This window comes from Hippocampus comes, unplaced genomic scaffold (assembly GCF_001891065.2).
Source record: "Hippocampus comes isolate QL1 unplaced genomic scaffold, H_comes_QL1_v1.1 scaffold17, whole genome shotgun sequence".
Classification (NCBI taxonomy): Eukaryota; Metazoa; Chordata; class Actinopteri; order Syngnathiformes; family Syngnathidae; genus Hippocampus; species Hippocampus comes.
This window is the reverse complement of record NW_017805002.1, coordinates 2555530-2576643: the sequence shown is the minus strand read 5'-3', so window position 1 is coordinate 2576643 and position 21114 is coordinate 2555530. Positions and strand designations below refer to the sequence as shown.

Here is a 21114-nt window from a genome sequence, read left to right as displayed (position 1 = left end):
TAAGTACAGGCTCACCTTTGGTTTCATTCAAACTGCTCTAGTTAATTTGACCTTTTGTTTCAGTTGACATAACCCACATTTTTTGAAAAAAAAATATGATAAACTGGTTCATAAACAAAAAAATGTTCACTTTTAATACACGTTTACCTATACCAAGAGCAGGAGTGCCTAACCAATCAATCACAGTCAAAGGATAGGACTGTTTCCAAATCAACCGTGATAGTTGTAAGGGAAAGAAAAAAAAAATGCTTTTGGTGTGTGTGTGTCTGCGTTTATGTGTGTGTGTGTGTGTGTGTGTGTGTGTGTGTGTGTGTGTGTGTGTGTGTGTGTGTGTGTGTGTGTGCGCGCCTGTTATTAATATATAGTTTGTTTTAGTGTTTGCTGCAGCCAATGTTCCTTCTAATTTTCTGTGCGACTGAGCATTCACACAAATGCCCTGAGTGTTCCTTGGGCCACGGCGAGCAACATCAGACATACAAACGGTGGCCAAACACGTATCACACGGGCAACAAGTGACATGATGCAGGTTTGTGATTAAAAAAATTCCAAACAGCAAAACATCAAAATCGAGGATTTCATTGGACAGAGATTTGAGAGCAATGTAACACGAATGCGGTAATAATCGGTAAAGGATTAAGGATTTTCTGCCACTAGTTCCGTCAAGTACTGGCCCAAATTGACTTGGCCAGAAATCATAATGTTCAATAAATGATGGATTCAATATTTGTTATTTTATAATTCAAGAATGCATGATGTGAAGAGTGACAAGAGCGATACTTTTATCGACAATATGCAAATACAAAATGGTTGAAAAGGTAAATTCTGATTAATTGTTGAATAATGTTATTACGAACTTCTGTAAAAGTGTTGGAAATGCTTCACTTGTTAGAAACAGTATTCGGATTTTATGGACTTTATCTAGCTCAGTAAATGTGACAATTGTATCAAATTCACACTTTTTAGATGATGCGAAATATTTTCAGTCAGTTTAGTGGTAAATATTAGGAAGCTAACGTTTTTTTGATCATTGTGGCAGATTTAAAAAGCAGAGTGGCTTATACGAAACAACTCTGAGGTGAGCAAAAGTACGGTGGCTCTGACTATGATTGTCTTGGACATCCAAATGACTAGCTCCGGCTTTGTACTGAGCCAGCCAAAGTTAGATCATTCGTGGCTCGTGCATCGACGATGCGAGGTAGCTCGGTGCTGCATGTGAATTGCACCACTTGTGTTGGCTATTGACACTTCATACATACGTCACAGTAGTATGCTTCAATCGTGCAGAAATGTTCTCACTCAAGTTTCGGGTTTCTTTTCCCTGTCGCTTGTGAGGGAATTGGCCAAATGATGAGTAGACAACACAAACACCGCATCTCCGCATCTCCAGTTGATGTTGTCAAACAGATCGGGGCGGTGGGGGCGGGGGTGTATTATTCTGGGGTGTGTGATACTCACTGGAAATTACGATAAGTGAAATTACATTGGCCAAAAATACACGGTATTTTTTTTTCCCTGAAAACAACACTCTCATGCATTCTATACATTTACTTTAACTCTTGACAAATTAATAGTCCACGCATCTTGGCATGTGCTACTTTTTATTGCACCCCAGTGCGCCCCCCCCAACACACACACACACACACACACACACACACACACACACACACACACACACACACACACACAGAGTAAGGATGGATGGCCCAGTTTTCAACAGAGGGAATCGATAGATCATAAATCAATATTTTAATTTTAAACTAATCCTACGGCTGCTCTGCCACCTAAGTGGTTCCACGGGCCTCTGGTTCCACATGCAGGATGACAAAATTGACATATTTTCTTGGCTAGAGTTCTAGTTCTGTGATAATTGGTGAACTAGGATGGTTTAGTGTTCATTACGAGATTTAGTAGGAACCAGTCACTATATGTAGACTATATGAAAAGTCGTAATGCCCTCCCACACCCTGTCATCATTTCAACAAACGTTTTAAGCACAGTGTAAATGTACTGTATATCACCTAGGGCTTTCAAAGTTAAAGTGTTAACTTTGGAGATGAATTTAAATTATTTGAAGAAAAAAATTAGGTTTTTACTTCCTGTTGGAGCCAATAGCCTTTGCTCAAGTGTGCAGGCAAACCTATCTGAGTCACTGGTGCGAAGATGGACAAACACGAACTACAGGTAGTTTAACTTTTAGTTTTACTTTCCTGATGCATGGAGAAATATAATTTGCACACTTTGCAAAGCTAAATTCAAACACCATATGAGTTATATTTATATTTTACAGGAGAAGCTATTAGAACAGGCTATCAAAGTGTAAATGTAATTCTATTTCTATTTCTAATTTCTTTTTGACATTACTTTTGCAAGTAAGTATTGGTTACACGTTTCATTTAAAAAAAATGTTTGTAATAAGGGGTAGAGTAGTAAAATGTGATTGACCGTGATTATTTATGGAAAATGGTGTGATTAAAAAATTGTGTAAAAAAGTGTAACAAATTAAAAGTGACAAAGTTAATACAAAAAATATATATCTAAAATATTATCCACATGAGGTGAACTGCAATATAAATATACTTTAGAGTGAACTGTATCCATTTTTCTGTCATGGAAATCGAAGCTATTTTGCAGAAATTTGTGGATCACACAGAGTACTAAGTGTAATGCCCTTGCATATGGGAAAGGAGAGCAAAAGTTGCCAATGCACTTGCCAGCTGTTTATTGAACACTGGAAGAATGGAAAAACACATGAACGCAATGAGCACACTCACGCAGGAACTGCTGTCGGCCACAGCTCACACCCAGACACTCACACGCAGACACATGCCACCCCACCATGTCCCGGCTCTTAAAGGCACATATCCAACACAAGAATACATACCGTATTTTCTAAACAGTGTTTGTTTTTACATGAAATGTGGTTAAGTGATTCTTTTAATATGTTTAAATGTGTTTAAATTGTGTGAGAGAGCGAGGTACAACTATAATAAGTTTTTTGTTCTTTTCTCTGCTGTAGGCCTGTCACTTTTGCATCTTGTAGTCTTGGACTTTTTTTCCCCAGGCCCTAGTTCAATGTGCAATGGTTTACGTTATGGGGGCAAAAGGCACATGTTTGGAAAAATGGAAACATGATATCATGTAATGTACTTTTTTTTAAGCCTTTAACATGAGGCATGAATCATCCTTTCATTTCCGTTTCTTTTCCACTCTTCACATACTGTCTTGGCTCACCTTGTCTGTTGTGATTCACATTGCATTTTTAGGGCAATTCATGCAGAATCCCCCCCAAGGGTACTTCAGGACCAATTAAACAACATCACGCTCCCTCGCCGCCACCACCCATATCCTCCCCCATGCCCTAATCCATGGCTTCTGCTTGCAACTTTTGCCGCATTTCAATATTTCCTTGCATGAAAAATGAAGAGGCGGGCAATTATTCCCACATAGATCACGTGAGGCGCTGAGCTTTTCCCGGCAGAAAGACATGATAAGTAATGTTCCAGATCATGGTTCATGTGGCCTTACTTGCTTAAGAAAATTGCCTGGTGCGATACGTCCCCCACCAAGAGGATCCCTCTACCATTAAGTCGGCGAGGCAGCCAGATCATCATTCTGCTTGTCGGCTCTCCCAATTAAGTCACGACGCATAATTGTTTAAACAAATTGCAACAGGATAAATCTGAAGGGACTCGGATGGGGTTATTTTGGTCTTGCCGTGTAATAAAGAAGTTGAGAAGGGTACAGTGTTCAGATATCAGCCGGCTTTGTGGATGGAAGCGGGAACGTCACGCTTGATCCTTCCCTGCGGGTGAAGTCTGCGACTGAGGTTTAAAAATCTTGCCCTCATTGCTTTGTGGGAAGTAAAGACAAGGGACATCTCTCAAGTGCCATCTTAGGGGAGAATTCACATGAAAGTCAACTGCAGACGAAGGCTGGATTGACATTGCAGGCCTGAGCGGCTGATTCTAACTTAATGCCTGGTCATTTCCATGTCGTTCGTTGATGGTGTAGACTAGAGGTACACTTCGCCTGACTTGTGAGCGGGCAGCGTGGGATCAGTTTCCTACGCAGTACGGCATGGTTCTGGGTGTGAATGGATGTTCGTTGCTACATGTGCCCTGTGACTGACTGGCGACCAGTTCAGGGTGTAGCTGACCTTCCATTCGAAGTCAACTGACATATGCTCCACGACCCTGTTCAGGATAAGCAGTGTTGAAAATGGATGGATGTACCAGTACATTTCAAATGACCCATAGCTGATATTGGCATGGGCTGGTTGTCCAGTTCAAGGTTTGCCACATTTTTTAAAAATTAGAAATTAAATAAAATGTGTCCATGTAATGTCTGCAATGTGCTCACGTAACATGTTTCGGAAATCGTGCAGTCAAAGAACAAACAGCTACAGCTTTAAAATGAAATGAAAACACTCAAAATTACTCACAGTAAAGGGAAAGAGTCTCAAATTTATCCAAAAACAACAACAAAAAAGAGAACAATAAAAGCAATATTTAATAATATGCACAGTATAACGTCTTAATCCGAAATATTGTTTTCAGGAAAGTGCAACATCAATAGCTTGTCTTTTCTCTTGAAGAAATTAATAATATGGACAAGTGCAAGAGGAGCAATTTGAATAGTGTGAGTGACTGAGCAATAAAAACATGAATGGCATTTGTTGTTGCTTTGACATCATCGGAAGAGCTACTCAGAGGCTGTTTAAATGCTGCTGGAAGTTGCTTTTGCGTTTGACGTAATACCATAAGCATATTGCAAAGCCACTCGCCAGAGTCTGAGCTGCACTGCATTTGCTTGTCGAGTAATGTGGGATTCAGCATAAGATGGCTACTGATGTGGTTACAATGCGCCATGCGGGAGTTGAATGCAACAAATGTACCGTGACACCCCTACATCGCAACTTATTGGATTTCCAACCGTAACAGTTTGGGGTACTCGTGATCCTATTTTGACAGCCACCGTGTGTGTTTGATTTCTGCTACAAGTCGACATTTTATGGGGAAATCCGTTCCCCTTAGGGTGACTTGGCATCATTTCAGTGACCGCCAATTTTTTCATCGAGAGCCATCAAGTCCCACACCCGAGCGGTAACTTGTCCTTTCGTTCATTTACGTTTCTTGGAAATAAATCACCTTAGTACCTTATCATTTCATTTTTCATGGTTGATTTCATGAGTGTCAGTGAGGCATTTGAAAATGTGTTTTTTTTTTTTTTTCTCTTACAAGTTGAATACTTTGTGGGGAGACATTAGCTGTATATTAATGGGCAGTTTGGTTGTTAAAGGGACCAAATGGCCGAAGGTTTGAGACCTACTATGAAGCAAAATACGGACTTTATGACAGATTATTCATTTATTTTTTAAAATCAATGCAGGTAAATTCAATGTCTTGAGAAAATACATTATTGTAGTGAAAAAAAAAAATCATTAAAGACAAAAAAAAAGCATTGCCCTTTTTTTTTTCTTTTTACTTATTCTCAGATATAGTCTTCCTTGGAGCAAAGCAGTGCTGTTGGACTCCCCCCTATTCATTTTGCATTCTCTGCATACATCAACTCAGTCACCCAAATTGTGCAGCCAATGGATGTAATCCTCCCCATCAAACGGGGATGGCAGTGACTCCATTAGCAGGCTTTCTCATGTGGCTGTCAGACAGGCCGTCACTTTGCCGGGGAAATCTTGTTAGGAGTCTTATTGACGCTGGGTTTCATTAAGTTGATTAATGACATCTATTGGGGGGGAATGTTCCAAAGTAATCGACATGTCTGAGAGGCTTGTCTGCAGTTGGGACTCAGTCGCGAACGAATACAGTATTTAATAATCTCATTTTTATCCATCCATCCATTTTCTAATCCGCTTATCCTCACGAGGGTCACGGGCTTGCTGGAGCCTATCCCAGCCGTCTTTGGGCAGTAGGCGGGCGACACCCTGAACTGGTTGCCAGCCACTCGCAAGGCACACATAGACGAACAACTATCACACAATCACACCCAGGGACAATTTAGAGTGTTCGTTAACCTGTCATGCATGTTTTTGGAATGGGGGAGGAAACATGAGTACCCGGAGAAAAGCCACGCAGGCACGGGGAGAACATGCAAACTCCACACAGGAAGGCCACAGCTGAATCGAACCCTGCACCTCTGCACTGTGAGGCGGGCGTGCTAATCAGTCGATTACCGTGCCATGCATCTCATTTTTACAAAATAAGAAAACTGAAATTAAACATTTTTATTGTTATTTGATGTTTTTTGTTTTACTGAATATTATTCAGCAAAGTCTCTACCACGCTAACATCGTTTTAATAGTCATAATTTAAAATAATCTAAAACCATCCAAACATCTGTCCTATCTTCATATCGTCTGAACTCTTTTCAAATAGTATGCGACAGTTTCTTCCACCCTAAAATTCTCTTGGACCATCCCAGCATAGTCTTTAAAATCCAAGCAGTCAACAACTGGTAGCCTGGAACCATCCACACATGATCTCTACCAGTCTAACAAGGTCTGTAATTATTAAAAGACGTTTTTTTTTTTTTTTTCCCCACCTAATATAATTTTAAAGGATCCGAATGTAGGGTCTCATTTACAAATGTCCTTAAGAGCAGGTGCCTTATTATTATTTTTTTTTTATTTTATTGAATTTTTTTTACTCAAATCCTGCAAGAGTGGGCTCTCAATTGTGTGTTCCCTTATTCAGAACTGATTAATGGCAACAGGAATAAAAATTGTAGAGACCAAAGTATTTAGAAAATATGATTTGCACTTTTGGCAGGACTCACTTTTGAGAGCACCTATTAACCTATTATTGAGTTACCAAAAAAAAAAAAATATTGATTATTCTGATAAATTTGGGGAAGCCGTCAACCACATAAAAGTCATGTTTTGTTTGATTTACCTTGCCCATAGTGCGTGTAAGTTGGATGTATCTGCTCATCCTTGGTGCGGCACTCCTGGAAAATTGCTCCAGGAGAGACCAGCACTGTCTCAGTGTCCGGAAATAAAATGACACGCTGCAAGGAAATGCAGAATGGAGAGGAGTGTTTTCTCGTGCCTGTCTCTAACTCATTTCTTAGCTCATTCAGAAGCTCCAAAATTGCTTTCTTGAATAGACGATATTCTCAATCATTTTTGTTTTGGACATTTCACAATTGTTTGCATGAACCAGAAATGTTTTCCTCACCGCCGCATGTTTTGCATGTGCTATGCTAGTGTGCTGGTTGTCACCTGTCTCTCATCATAGAATATCATCTCTCTTGTCTTGCAACATAATGTCTGCCACCTTAATGTTGTCCAAAAGTGTTCAACCAGGTTCTAAAACCGACTCTGACCACTCTGACAGTCATCGGCAATTGGTGGTCTGTGACTATGCCATCAAGGTCTAAAAATTCTCTGTCAAAATTGTAGTACAGTTGTCTGTATGAAGAACTCGACCATAGTCTCCATAATTTATAGTACTAGTCCGTCACTACCAAAGTCCAGCAGCCTGGTCAGACCATCCTACCATAGTCTGCCACAATCCCAAATCACTGTGCGAACATCCTATCATAGTCTGCAAGCATGCCACAAAATTCAGTTCTCTCGCAACATAATCTCTCCTACCCCAAAACTTTTCTGCAACCAGCCCAAAACAGTCTACAGACTTGATGGAGTATAACCCAAATCCAACTCTCAAAATCTTGGTATTATCTGCTACCGTCCAATTCGGCAAACTTTCCAGTAGAGTCTACTTTGATGCTAGCACAGTCTCTTACGATGAAACAGGTCTCGGCAGCCAACTGGTTGTTTCTGTTTGGACAGCAGACACATCCACTTATGTGATGTTTTTCCAACTTGTGTGTGTGCTTTAACGGAAGTAATTTCACTTTATCGCAGTGAGAGGATAGCATCCTGGGTCAGCTCATGATAGATAGCAATCTGCTGGAAATGTACCGAGAAAGAAAGTGTTCAAGGCCACGGTGTTTACCAGGCGTGATAGATTGAAAAGCAGAAATCAACCCCTTGGTCTTTCTATTTCTTCTCATATTCAGCACCTAACTCACTTTGTTCTCTCTTTTATTGCCCGTTTCTCTTAAGGGAGGCGAGCTGACTATGAATTCAAAGCAGGTCACTGCGGGGTTGTTGCTGAAGCAGCTGACTCCCGTAATACACTGGACTGCTTTCTCGAAATATTAAGCCTTAAACAATGGCGCAAAGTGAATCAAGCGGGCAAGTGTGCTCGTGGAATGATTACACAAAGTGAAATATCATCTTAAATTTGTTCCGCAGTCTTAACTCGGCAAGTTTTTAATGAAGATTCATCCTCCCTGGGAGGAAATATTGACTCTGAATTTAACTGCCGATGATCCCCGATTCATTCCTCAAATTGAATTCTGTTGGTACAAAATGGCAAGCCGAGTGATGGGCGGGAATTAAAGGTTGCGTAATACTGTGAAAAGCATATGCTGGAAGTGCTGGGTGGTAACTCCACAGGAGCCTCAGAAGCGAGCGCCGCAGAGGAGTTTGTGGCGTTGCCAATCCGGTATCGTGCTGTCGTTGTGGTGCCAAGAACGGTTTCATGGTGCGCAGTCAGACACCCACCCTCGAGGAGCAGATCAAAAGCTTGGAGAAGGCATGTTCTTCAGCATTCTGTTCCTTTATTTCACCAAGCCACACACAAATAAACCTCGACAAGTTGATGGGCTGTCTGCATGTTACTGTTAGGCCCTGGGCGGTGATGGACAAGTTTCCTCCAACATTTGTCACATTTTGTCACTGTTGGGAAGATTTGCTCAGTTGAATATATTTTCACAACCTTATACTTTTGCTAAGTCCGGACGTGGGTCTGTTTTGTTTGTTTGTTTGTTTGTTTTTTAAGTGTTGCCGATGCAATGTTAAAATGCCTGCAACAAAGCAAAATGAAAGACTCCCTGTGTATTTTTTGCCAATTCTCTCGGTTCAAGAGACTTCTTTTTGGAGGTCTACACATGATAGACAATTCATTGCAAAGTAAACCTGGGTTTAGGTGATTGAAATTAAAGCAGCAGGAGAAGAATTTTGTCCTTTATGGGAAATCATCCAACTTTGCAAAGCACTGCCGCCATTACGCGGTAATGGGCAAACCCTAACATTCATTCATCAAAAGGGGTGGGCGTTACCTTTTTGGTAAAATTGCAGATGGGCGTACCCTCCACACTAATACACTGACAAGTAAATCAAAAGTCAAATTTCCTTTACATGTGCCCTTTTAATTCAATTTTTATTTGTAATGTTTTAAATGACTGCATTATAACAAAGAGTAGTAGTTAATGTCATGGGGTTACTCTTTTATTGCCAACAATGGTGCTGGGTGAGCATCTTACATCGTCTGCAAGTCAGTTTTACGGTTTCTTCCACACCCTGCTAACGTAATATAGAGAGTGCAGTTTTACACAAGGGGGATGGGTTTTTCAAAAAGACAGCGCTAATCAATACACAAGTGGATTCTATTCCTCATTCCTGGACGTAACCCAGTTTGCCAAAAAAAAGAAAAATAGCAAATTGACAGCGGAGTGCAGTTGTGGTTCAAGTCTCACTCACAGTTCTGCAGGTCGGGTTCGAATCTCCGCTCTGGTCTTCGTGAATGGAGTTTGCATGTCCTCACCATGCCTATGCGTGTTTTCATCATCATGGGCTCTGGCATTCTTCCATGTTCCATAAATGTGCATTTTAGGTTCATTGAAGACTATAAATTGTCCCGAGGTGTGATTGTGAGTGTGGATGGTTGTTCGTCTCTGTGTGCCCTGCGATTGGCTGGCAACCGGTTCAGGGTGTCCCCTGCCTACTGCCCGAAGACGGCTAGGATAGGCTCCAGCAACATCCGCGACCCTTGTGAGGATAAGCGGATCGGAAAAAGGATGGCTGGATGGATGAAGACTCTAAATTGTCCTGATGTGAATATTAATGTTAATCATTTGTCTCTGATTCTTGTGATTGGCTGGTGACCAGTCCACGGTGTACCCATGCTTGTCTTGCCAAAAGTCAGCTGTCCACACTAATGAATGGCTAGCAGAGTGTGTTTGACACCTCTAACCCATTTACATGCCACATATATGAAGCCTTACCGGTAATTTTGAAAGCACCGTGAAGTCTTCCCAGAGATTCTGTCAAAGCACTTTCAACATTTCCCATGGTCTGGAACTAATTAATTTGTGCCTGGGCAATTTTCTGCAGCACAGTACAATATGTTCACTCAGGTGAACTGATGAAGAGGAAAATTTGCCACGCCACCTTTAGTGCTCACACCCCCCACCCCCCTCCGCCCCACACACATAGATTCAACTGACTCACCGTCCTCCCGAGACTTCTGGATGAACGCCTCGACTCCGCTCTCGCCGTAGTTGCCCTCTGAGGCCACAGTGGAGACGTAGTTCCAGCGCATGGCTTTGACGATGTCCACCATGGCCTGAGCTTGGTACGTGTCCGGCGGCACCACCCGGGAGAAAAAGTCGTAGCGAGTGTTGTCACTCAGTTCCGGAGCCGTGGAGGCGTAGCTCACCTGTGGGATCTGGACCAAAGAGCAACACTGATGTTATTCTTTTTGGAAAGTGTTTCGAGCTTCTTGAAGCCTCTGTACCCTCTTTGATATTTACAAATGTGTCTTGTAGACCTTAGGTCAGCTGAAGACTCTAAGTTGTCTTTAATGGTTATAGAACCATGTTTGTTGGGTTCACTGAAGACTAAATAGGCTTTAGTGATTACAAACGTGCGCACAGTTAGGTTCACTGAAGACTTTCCACTCTCTTTGATGTTTACAAAAATATATATGTAAGATATTGAAGGCACGGGTCTTTGAGAGTTTTCCATGCGACCCCGTTACAACAGACATGTTCACAGAATTTCCTGTTGGATTGGTTACGTTTGAGACCCATAAAATGCATTTTCACCAGGAGATTTGTGTTGATGATAGAAAACTGTTGGGGAAGTGACTAAAATGGGACTGGGGGAGCGGTGGGGGGGGGGGGTTGAATGTGTTTTTCATCATTTAAGGTGGTGTCTGATTGAAAGTAAAATGAATATGGCACTTTTTCTGTCGGTGACACACATAAGACTGCAATTTGGAGTCTTGATATTTACACCACAGCAAAGAGCTGACAAGTGCACAATTATTTCTTGTCAGCTACAGTACGTTACAGGGTGTAAGCTCTTCAGCAGGTACACTTGGAAGCCCAAAACACTTTTTTTTTTATGTAGCAGGCACACTCAAAACCTGTCAAAGTGATGCATGGTTTCCTGAGAGAAATGCACAAATTGCCCATTGTTTAATATTTCAACATGTCGCTCATTAAATGTCTGTTTTCTTGGTTTGCAGCAGGTGGGAATCACACCAACTTTATAAAACAAGATCAGGTTGTATGACAACTAACCATATGCTTCCCAATGTATAACGTACATGCTCCATTGTGTGATGCCCGCCCCACACCTCATACGCAATAAATGGGGTTGACAATGACACGCTACGCCCTGCTAAGCGCATTGTGAAAAGAGCTTCAAAAGCCGCATGAAATCTGGCAAGGGGCCGCATGCGGCCTCTGGAGCTGTGGGTCAGCAGGGTCTGCTTTGGAGCATATATGCGGTAATTGAAGACTAACGTGTTCTTTGATGCTGTGTTTACAATCTCGCATAATTATGTTAGGTCTAATTGAAGACTTCATAAATTCTTTGATGGCTTGGGACCTTGAGACTTCTCGCGTGTGCTGTTCTGATGTCCATCCAATTGCATTCTTTTTTTGCTGCTGTATTCATCTGAATCAGAATCTGCTATTTGGAGCGTCATCATATTGCCAGCTCCAAAAAGCTCTACGTTTGGATCCCTCTCCAAAGTTGCACCAGCGGCTTTCATCCCAAAAGTTAAGTCCGGAAAACTTCATCCCTAGGGTTTGTTTGTGTACCTGGCTTTGGCAGGAGATGTGGGTTTGTGTCATGTGCAGCCATATGCTTTCACAGCGCACAGCTCAGTGGAGACGCTCGAAATAAAGTGTATTTACAGGGGAGTTGTTTTTTTTTTTTTTTTTTTTTTTTTAGTTCATGCAAGGGGGCCACTCTGCTTACTAACAAACTGCATCACAGTTAGTGCCTGATGATCAGGAAAGGAATCCCCCTTCTCCTCAAAAACGGTCATAGTTTAGCATCCTGACATAAGGGTAGCATAGCAATGGAAGCAGTACCGTATTGGCCCGAATATAAGACAGTGTTTTTTGCATTGAAATAAGACTGAAAAAGTGGAGGTCGTCTTATAGTCGGGTCTAGACATTATACCCATTTGCGACGCTAGATGGCGCCAGATATCATTGAAGCGAATGCTGAACTTGACTCCCCAGGCCAAAGTGAACCCCTGCCACGAAGAATAAAAATAAAAATAGCGGTAGCACGAAGAAGAAAAATAAAAAATAGCGGTAAGAAAGAAATGAGAAGAAAATAATAGAATAGATAACAGAAAATGGAGAAACGTAGCGACAATCTGGAAAAAAGTGGGTCGAAGATCGGCCAGGTTAACCGGCAGCTGAGGAGAAGTTATAATGTAATTTACATTTCAAAAACCAGAAGCCATTCATTTACGAATGTGATTGAACCTTAGATTGGAATGAGGCAAAATAACATGCTTTTTCTCTCAAATATGTTATGTTATAATCATTTGTTTCAGATGTACTGTAATTATTTTCTGGATAAAAATTAATTTGGTGTTCAAAAAGCCTTTTTTCAAACTTGAGTCTTGAAAAAGAGGGGGTCGTCTTATAATCAGGGCCGTCTTATCTTCGGGCCAATACGGTACAATGTGTGTATGTTTTGCTTTTTCTTTGGCTTTTTTGTCATGCCACTAAATAAGTGGAGCAGCGATGCCCACGCTGAAAAAAAATGAGAACCATAAAATCAGGCAATTGAATATCGAATAATATTAAAGTGTAGTAAAGACAATGCAGTACTTAAAAAATAATGATAACAACAAACAAGGTTCAAACAGACTGGGCTGAGTGTTCTACTCATCCTTTCTTTGCTTGACACTTTCTGCCTTCCTTCCTTCCTTCACTGCCTTTCCAGTGCTGGGCTAGACTCTACCTTATTTTTTCCTCACTCAATTCATTTGCTACCCCCCCATCCCCCAAAATTATTTAATTCATTTATTGTATATTTATGTTTGGCCCACCGTGTATATACTGTAGCTCTGAAAAGTGAAACTTCATATGAAACGTAACACATAACAGCTGTTATCTTAACAGTATTGGTGGTGCTTTACAATGTGACCTCATCCTTCCATTGACTCCAGCACATGAGTCATGTCTCCACCAAATGAAGGTGAACATCACACATGAGACGACCATCATTCATCCCTGTGGTAAAAGAGCATGCTAGACACAAGTGAACAGCAGGCGGGTACACCAACCCTGCATTGTTATGCTAATAACATCCCACCTGTGCTTTTTTTTTTCCCCTCTTTCCTCCTGTCTTCGGTAATCCCTCCACGAAAACATCTCTATTGTTTACTGCGCTGGCTGATGCAAATTGAACAATTACACATTGTCATCACCGAGGCTTAATGCCAGCCGTCTGTAGAGTTTTAATGCCGCGTGGCGAATGGTTGTTCAGGATTAAGTTTTGCCAGAGCGGTTGTCATCCTATTTTATCTGGTCTGTGATGGCATCGCAGAAAAGCCAAAGAAAAAGCAAAACAAGTACACAGTACCGCTTCGGTTGCTACAGTATGACTATTTTACAATACGTAAAATGTCTGCCTCTGTGGTTATCAAATTGACCTCAATGTAGTGGTGTCACAAAAAAGAGAATAAGCATAGCACAAGCACATAGTACGGCTACTGATGCTCCACTACTGCAATAAGTTACTTCCCATAGTGTGTCTGTTGTTACATGCTCAACTTTTCATTTTTTCCAAGGGTGCATCACAAAAAAAGCTAAAGAAAAAGAAAATCCACATGCACATATTGCTGTTCATGTATGTTAGGCTGCTTCTACATTACAATAAGCGACACTATCATTTTATTGTCATCGTCATCCTTCTCTTGGCCAGCATTGGTACCCAGTCTGTGGTTGCATCATTAAGGCCAAAAAGAAAAAGCATAACACATGCACAGAATACTGATCCTGATACAATGCCACTTACTTATGTCTCTCTTTAACAGATAGGGCTCTGCTATGTTAAGTACACACATGAAGTGCTTCAAAGTGCCTGCGGGGCTATCAGACACTCAAAGGGACCAGTGGGGAGACCACCGAGCACTTAAGATGGGGGCGCAAACGAGAAGCTCAGGTGCGAGTGGAGGGTTTATAGCCTGTTGGCAGATAGTTTATTATGGCGAGTAAAAGATGTTGATGTTCTTACACATGAAAGACTCTTTTCAAGTCTTGGGTAGCACTGCTGGTCGAAATCTCAAGCCTGGATAACAAGCAAAATAAAACATGGTCTCACAGCCAAGCAACAAGTGCACACCGAGGGGGCATATTACCGTGCGGCTCACATTTTAATCAGCGTAATTCTTTGAAAAGCACCTCAAAGCATAGCCTGTGAGTTGCTTACCACTTATGAGAAAAGTTCAAGCTAGACTTGGCCAGCAAAATACATTTCAGCATGGTCTGAAAGCTATGCCGCAAGTGTTAAGCCAGGTAAGCAAATCACAGTACAGATCGCGTTTGAATTACCGCAATGGTTCTGCAAGTACCTCGAACATGCTCCTTTTGGGTTGCGTCCAACTTTGCAAGCTTCAGCTCAACGTATAAACCCTGGTACGCTCTGTAGTTGGGGAAATATTTGAAGAAATATGGCAGTTTTTGGCCCTACCCAGGATTGAAGCATGTGAAAGACAAAGCCTTCTTATGAATTAAATCCTATTCGCTTTGTCTCATCGTCTCAATGCAATCTGCTGTCAAAATATTAAAGGTCAAAAGTGAGCTATGGAAATGTTATGGAGGAGTCCAAATCTGGCCGAGTAAATCTCCAGCCTTTTTTTTTTTTCCTTTGGTCAAGCAATATACTTTAAAGAGACACTGCAGCGACATTATGAGAGTGCTTTATTGGGAGACTTTAGTAGTTTATTTATTTGAATCCCGTTCAAGTGCCATAAGTCTACTTCCCCATTCAGTTTGGCTCAAGATGACAGACATTCAGATATATTACCACGATATTAAATATGAATCATAAATAAAATTTAAAAAAAATGATTCTTTTGATTTTGTTACAGACATCGTACATATCAACATTCAGTCGAATACGGTTTCGAGATAAAAACAGTTGAATTGTCACACGGTTTGTGTATTCAAATATAGCGAAACAGTCAGATTCAGCGGCAAGTGGCATATGATGTGAAGTCATTCGAACCAATGTGATGGATCACAACAATACACAAAGAGAGACAAATGAGGTGTCTTTCGGGAATAATATAATGGAGATAATAAATTAATTTTCACCACTGCACACCTAGGTACTTCATATCACAACGCCTCGATTGGAACGACAGCATAAAGTCCCCATTGTTTGCGGCGCAATCTCGCAGCGGCAAGAATCTGATTTGTGGTATCATTATGCGGGGATTGCTTTTCCATTCAAGAGGTTCCGCTATTTGCTGCTCGGCTTACTCCGACAAAGTCAAACTTTCATCTGCGCCAGCAGGGGCTGACGGCAATTAGGATGATGTCTGGCTACTCTACTGGAGAGGTGTTGCCTTTGAGCTCAATGTAAACACTTTTGCCTATAAAGCGTCCAGCTGTTTTCCACAACCTGTAAAGTGTCCAGCTGCTATCATAACAAAATTAAGGTCATGAATAAATCAAGAAGTGTTGAAATGTGTGCAATGCACGGAAGTAAATAATGCAAACACGAAGGAAATTTGTATCTGTGTCGTCTTTGTACAGTGGTACCTCCAACATCGCTTTGTTGGAGTCTGACCAACTTTTTGTCAACAAAGGGACAAATATTTGATCTTTTTGAGCTGCGGACAGGACTAGGTTTTAGGTATAATGAAAACACTAAATTTTCCATGTGTGGATATAATTGTGAATGGTTGTTTCTTTATTTTTTTATGTGATTGTTTGGTGATCCATCCAGGGTGAAGATGTATAAAAAATAAAAAGCTCTGGACACTCTTTGAATGAACCACACCGTGTACACTCTACAATAGTTTGAATCCACGTCGTATAATTTATGAATGCCATATTGTGAGCAGGCACCTACTTTACTGCTATGTTTATAGTAAAGGCATGCAGTCGCTCTGGCTCTGGGCAGTTTTCGGCCTTTTGTAAGAGGGTTTTTAAGCAAAATGGTTTGTCCACTCATACCCGACATGAATTGTTTACCGGAAAAGCCAGAAAGACGACACCTGTGGGAGGTATACCCATCTATCCATCCATTATCTGAACCGCTTTATCCGGATGAGGGTCGATTGGGTGTCCATGTCTGTCACCGTGGAGACGTTATATTAATAAGACTTTGGTCCAGGGTGTACCCCACCTTGTCACCGCCCATATAGAGACAGACAAACCATTCAGACTTACATTGTGAATGGGAACTCTGAACCCACACTGCCTCAGTGAACATTACAGAGTAACTTTTTCCCAATAGGTCCGGTTCAATAGAAGCAACACAAGGGAGGTCCTCATTTTACAAGCTTCAAGGTATTCCCTGCATTGAATATGAAAAGCTGCGTATGAAGACATACTGTACACATTGTTAGCATCCACAATGACTGAATGACGGCTTTGGTGCCAAGAGAAGAAGCACGCCAGCACTGTGCAACTGCAACAGAAAGGCTCTGATCAAACACCTCGAAAAAAAAAGGAACAGAAGAGCCTCTCCACAGGTAAAAATATTCTTCTATATTCTTCTATATCTCTTTGTGGGGCCTTTTTGTCCGTCCTCTGTTGAAGGCATTGATTGTAGGTTACTGGGGCATCTGGAGATACGGTGGAGGCAAAAGGTCTTGTGGCTTTGTGGCGGGAGACGACAACAAAACACATCCGCGTCATCACGGGTTAGCGAAAACGGTGGAAGGAACTAAGTTTTTTTGCTCTGTGAATGCAAGGAAGGGACACTGTCATAGTGGTCTTTTGTTATGCTGGTATTTGTTCAAGGACACATACTGCAGGGCGTGGATATAAATGAAATAACTGCACATATCCTGTCTGCGGCCTTGTAGATAATGTAGGAAAAACACTATTATTGTTTTTTTTTTTTTGTTGTTGTTGTTCTGATTCCATTCGCAGCACGGAGGATTAGTGGTTAGCACATCTGCCTCACAGTCGAAAGGTCTCAATTTTGAATCTTGTCTCAGGCACTCCCGTGTGGAGTTCGCATGTTTTTTTTATGCTTGCGTTTTCCCGCATTCCAAAAACACTCATGTCAGGTTCATTGAAGACTCTAAATTGAACATTGCTTTGAATAGCAGTCCGTACTTGATTGAACGAGGAGTTTGGCATTGCGGCGGTGGGGTGTTCATTTTTGGTTACATGTCCATGTGCCACATACCTGTATACTCCTTCATGTGGAGTGAACGAAGAATTAGACTGTGTAAAGTGTGATATCATTCTTGAACCCTGTGGTGTTTTGATTAAAGCATATCACAGACATGTTATTGAAGAGGAAGTAATAGTCTTTTTTTTTTCTTTGCAATAATATGTTGTATACACCACCGGCATGTAACAGTGCTTCTGGAGCCTCACAAGGCTGTGTGTTGAGTCCTGTCCTATACACACCAGTCTACACCACTGACTGCATCAGCCCATCTGCCAGGACCAACGACTGAAAATACAGGCATCCTCGCTCTTCTCACGTCATTGTTACGGTCTTCTGACTGGACGCCCTCAAAAGAGCATTAAACAGCTGCAGCTCATTCAGAACACTGAAGCCTGGGTTCTGACCAAAACTATTAGATCAGAACATACTACTCTCATCCTAAAAGCTTTAACACCGGCTCCCCGTCAGCTATGGAATAGATTTTAAATTCTGTTAATACTCTATAAATCACTAACTGGTTTGGGTCTTGAAAACCTTAAAAACATTCTGATTGAAGATAAAGCCATTATGGCTCTGAGGTCTGCAGACTTGGGTCAATTAGTGGAGTCCAAATTTCAAAGCAAATGTGGTGGAGCTTGATTTAGCTGTTTTGCTGCACACAAATGGAACAAGTTACCAGCAGAAGTGAAGTCAGCCCCAAGTGTAAATGCTCATAAATCCACATTTATTTCTTGACTATACTTTGAAATGTTCGTAATGTTTTTTAAAGTCTTTTGTGAATGTGTTTCAATCGTGTTAATGTGTATTTTTTTGGATTTCTGATGAGCCACTTTTGATTTGTCCGCTTTGCTTCTGAATGTCGTTCGCTGTTTGTAAATGCCTTGAGATGATGTGTCTTTGCTTGTGTGAAGCACGCTGAGTTGCCTTGTGTATGAAATATGTGATAAAAATAAAGCTGCCTTGCCTTGCCTCACAGATAACCATTCTGTTCTGGACGAGCACAACATCAACATTCATTCCACCCAGTGGTGTGAGAGCAGCCTCCTCTGATAGCCACAGAGGCTATCAGCAAACTCAGAAGACTAAATGTCGCTCCCCAACTCCTCCCATTACTATATCAAAGCATCATCCGATCAGTTTTACTGTCTTGATTTTTTTGGGGAAAAGCCTCATTCCCACAATCATAGCTGCCCTGAACAACACGTTGTGCTGTGTATTGTGTGGTGTTTTAAGATTTGCTGTCTTTTAAACACTATTGTCTGTTTTTGCTGATGATGACCTTGTGGAGTCATTTGCATGGCTTGTGGATACGAATTTCCATACACAATTAAGTCTTAAGTCTTGTCCAAAAAGCAATGAAACATGGCAAAGTTGGACATGTGCATTCAAAATGAAACGTGACCTCCCGTTTTGTTCTTGTAAGCTAATTTTAATTGTGTGCATGCGCGCGTGCGTGTGTGTGTGTGTGTGTGTGTGTGTGTGTGTGTGTGGTTGGAGGGGCACATTTAAGCTTTGTCGAAGGTCTTCTACTCCATAAACGCCCCTTGTTTTTATTGTGCTTTATTTAAAATGCATGCACCAGTGCTCTGGGAAAAGCAAGACTTGACATTCAGGGTTTCTTAGCCTAGACTTACAATCAGTTGCAGCAGCCAGTGAGCCAAGGTTCTTCAAAAAAACATAGAGAGTGAACACAGCGATTTAAATTGTCTGTTCTTTTTCTGCTGTTCGCTGGTACAGCGGCTCCCTGCATCCCTTGCACTGCATGGATAATAGGCATGGCAAATGGACAGATGGGTGGAAGTATAATTGAGAATGTAGTTCCTGTCTCTGGTAACACAATTACTGGGAGACAAGGCTGCAGGAGGAGGTCTGAACTCAATTTTCTCAACTTGAGCTTACCCTGACTTTAGTGCTGCTCACATCTCGTGTTTATTCTCTGTTGACAGAACGCTCCCTCCAATTTCAACCACAATCTGCTTTCAAAACAAAAATTTCCCATTGAGATCAATTATATTCTGAATAATTGGCTCTAGAGTCCAAACTGTCACCATCATCAAATATTTATGAACTGTACAGGTAATGTTTTAAGTTACACATCAACAGAGATGCTAATGTAGCAGTCTACATCCTTACTTGGTGCTCCTTTTGTCAAACAGAAGAAACAGATGGAATGAAATGTAACACAAAAGGTCACAGAATATCCAGATCTTAGTCCAAAGGTTGGTCAATAACGACTCAGGCCAAGAATCTTCCCGAAACAACTGCAATGGTACAGCAACAGTAAATAGCAACCTCCTATCCATCCATCCATCCATTTTCTGATCCTTTTAATCCTCACAAGGGTCGCGGGGGGTGCTGGAGCCTATCCCAGCCAACTTCGGGCAGTAGGCGGGGGACACCCTGAAACGGTTGCCAGCCAATCGCAGGGCACACAGAAACGAACAACCATCTGTGCTCACACTCACACCCAGGGACAATTTAGAGTGTTCCCTTAATCTCCCATGCATGTTTTTGGAATGTGGGAGAAAACCGGAGTACCCGGAGAAAACCCACGCAGACGGGGGGAGAACATGCAAATTCCACACAGTGGTGCTGGAAGTGAACCCGGTACCTCTGCACTGTGAGGTCGACGCGCTAACCACTGGACCACCGGGCCGCTAGCAACCTCCCATTATATCAAAATAAAAGTGACAATGGCATGAAACATTGCACACATAAAATACTTTTCAATCACAACACATATGGCAGTGAGTCATTGGGGAACACAAGTAGCTAATGCAGAAAGCTAAGGCAGCAGTCTATAACTTTACACGGTGCCCCATGCCACAGCACAAGCAGATCAATTCCGTCCGGAATATATTAAAAAAAAAAAAAAAAAAAACACACAAAGAAAAAAACCTTAATTAACGGTACAGGCAGTTTTAAGTAGCATTTCAAAAGAGATGCAAATGTACCTTTCTCATTAATCATTGCTCTTTAGAAAATAGCACAAAAAGAACAAAAACTGACATTTCCGACACAGGTCACAAGATACACATGAAATTATTATTATTATTATTATTAACTCATATAATGGCTGTTTTTGTCCTAAGTGGAGAGCAATTAAATTATTACTGTGACACCATTTCCATTTCCCGATGCGCTTTATCCTCACAGCCAATCGCAGGGCACACAGAGACGAACAATCATCCACGCTCGCATTCACACCGAGGGAAAATTCAGAGTGTTCAATTAGCCTGCCATGCAAGTTTTTAGAATGTGGGTGGAAACCGGAGTATCCGGAGAAAACCCATGCAGGCCCGGAAAGAACATGCAAACCCCACACAGGAAGGCCGGAGCCGGGATTGAACCTGGTACCGCTGCACTGTGAGGTCGATGCGCTACTTTGACACCATTTGGTTCAATATTGGTTTTATTGTTAGGTTTAATTTATCCATACATTTTTTTTCCATCTGTACTTGAGATGCTCAGTTTTGTCCACTAGAGACAATAAAATTTTGGACTTGTTTTATGCCAATGCCAAGGAGGCATATAAACCCCTCCCCCTCCCCCCTCTTGGAAGAGCAGACCACAACTTGGTGTTTCTCGAGCCTGTGTACAAACCCCTGGTGCACAGGCAGCCACCTGTG

General features: G+C 41.6%; 1 protein-coding gene across 1 annotated transcript in view; it reads right to left on the bottom strand.

Annotated features, from left to right (window-relative positions):
* LOC109507780 (metabotropic glutamate receptor 4-like) overlaps nucleotides 1-21114 on the bottom strand; it is a 250799-nt gene that overhangs the window by 79285 nt on the left and 150400 nt on the right. The window contains exon 3 of the mRNA XM_019857434.1: nucleotides 10319-10535. Within this exon, the coding sequence (XP_019712993.1) occupies nucleotides 10319-10535 (217 nt within the window). The remainder of the gene's footprint in view (nucleotides 1-10318; nucleotides 10536-21114) is intronic.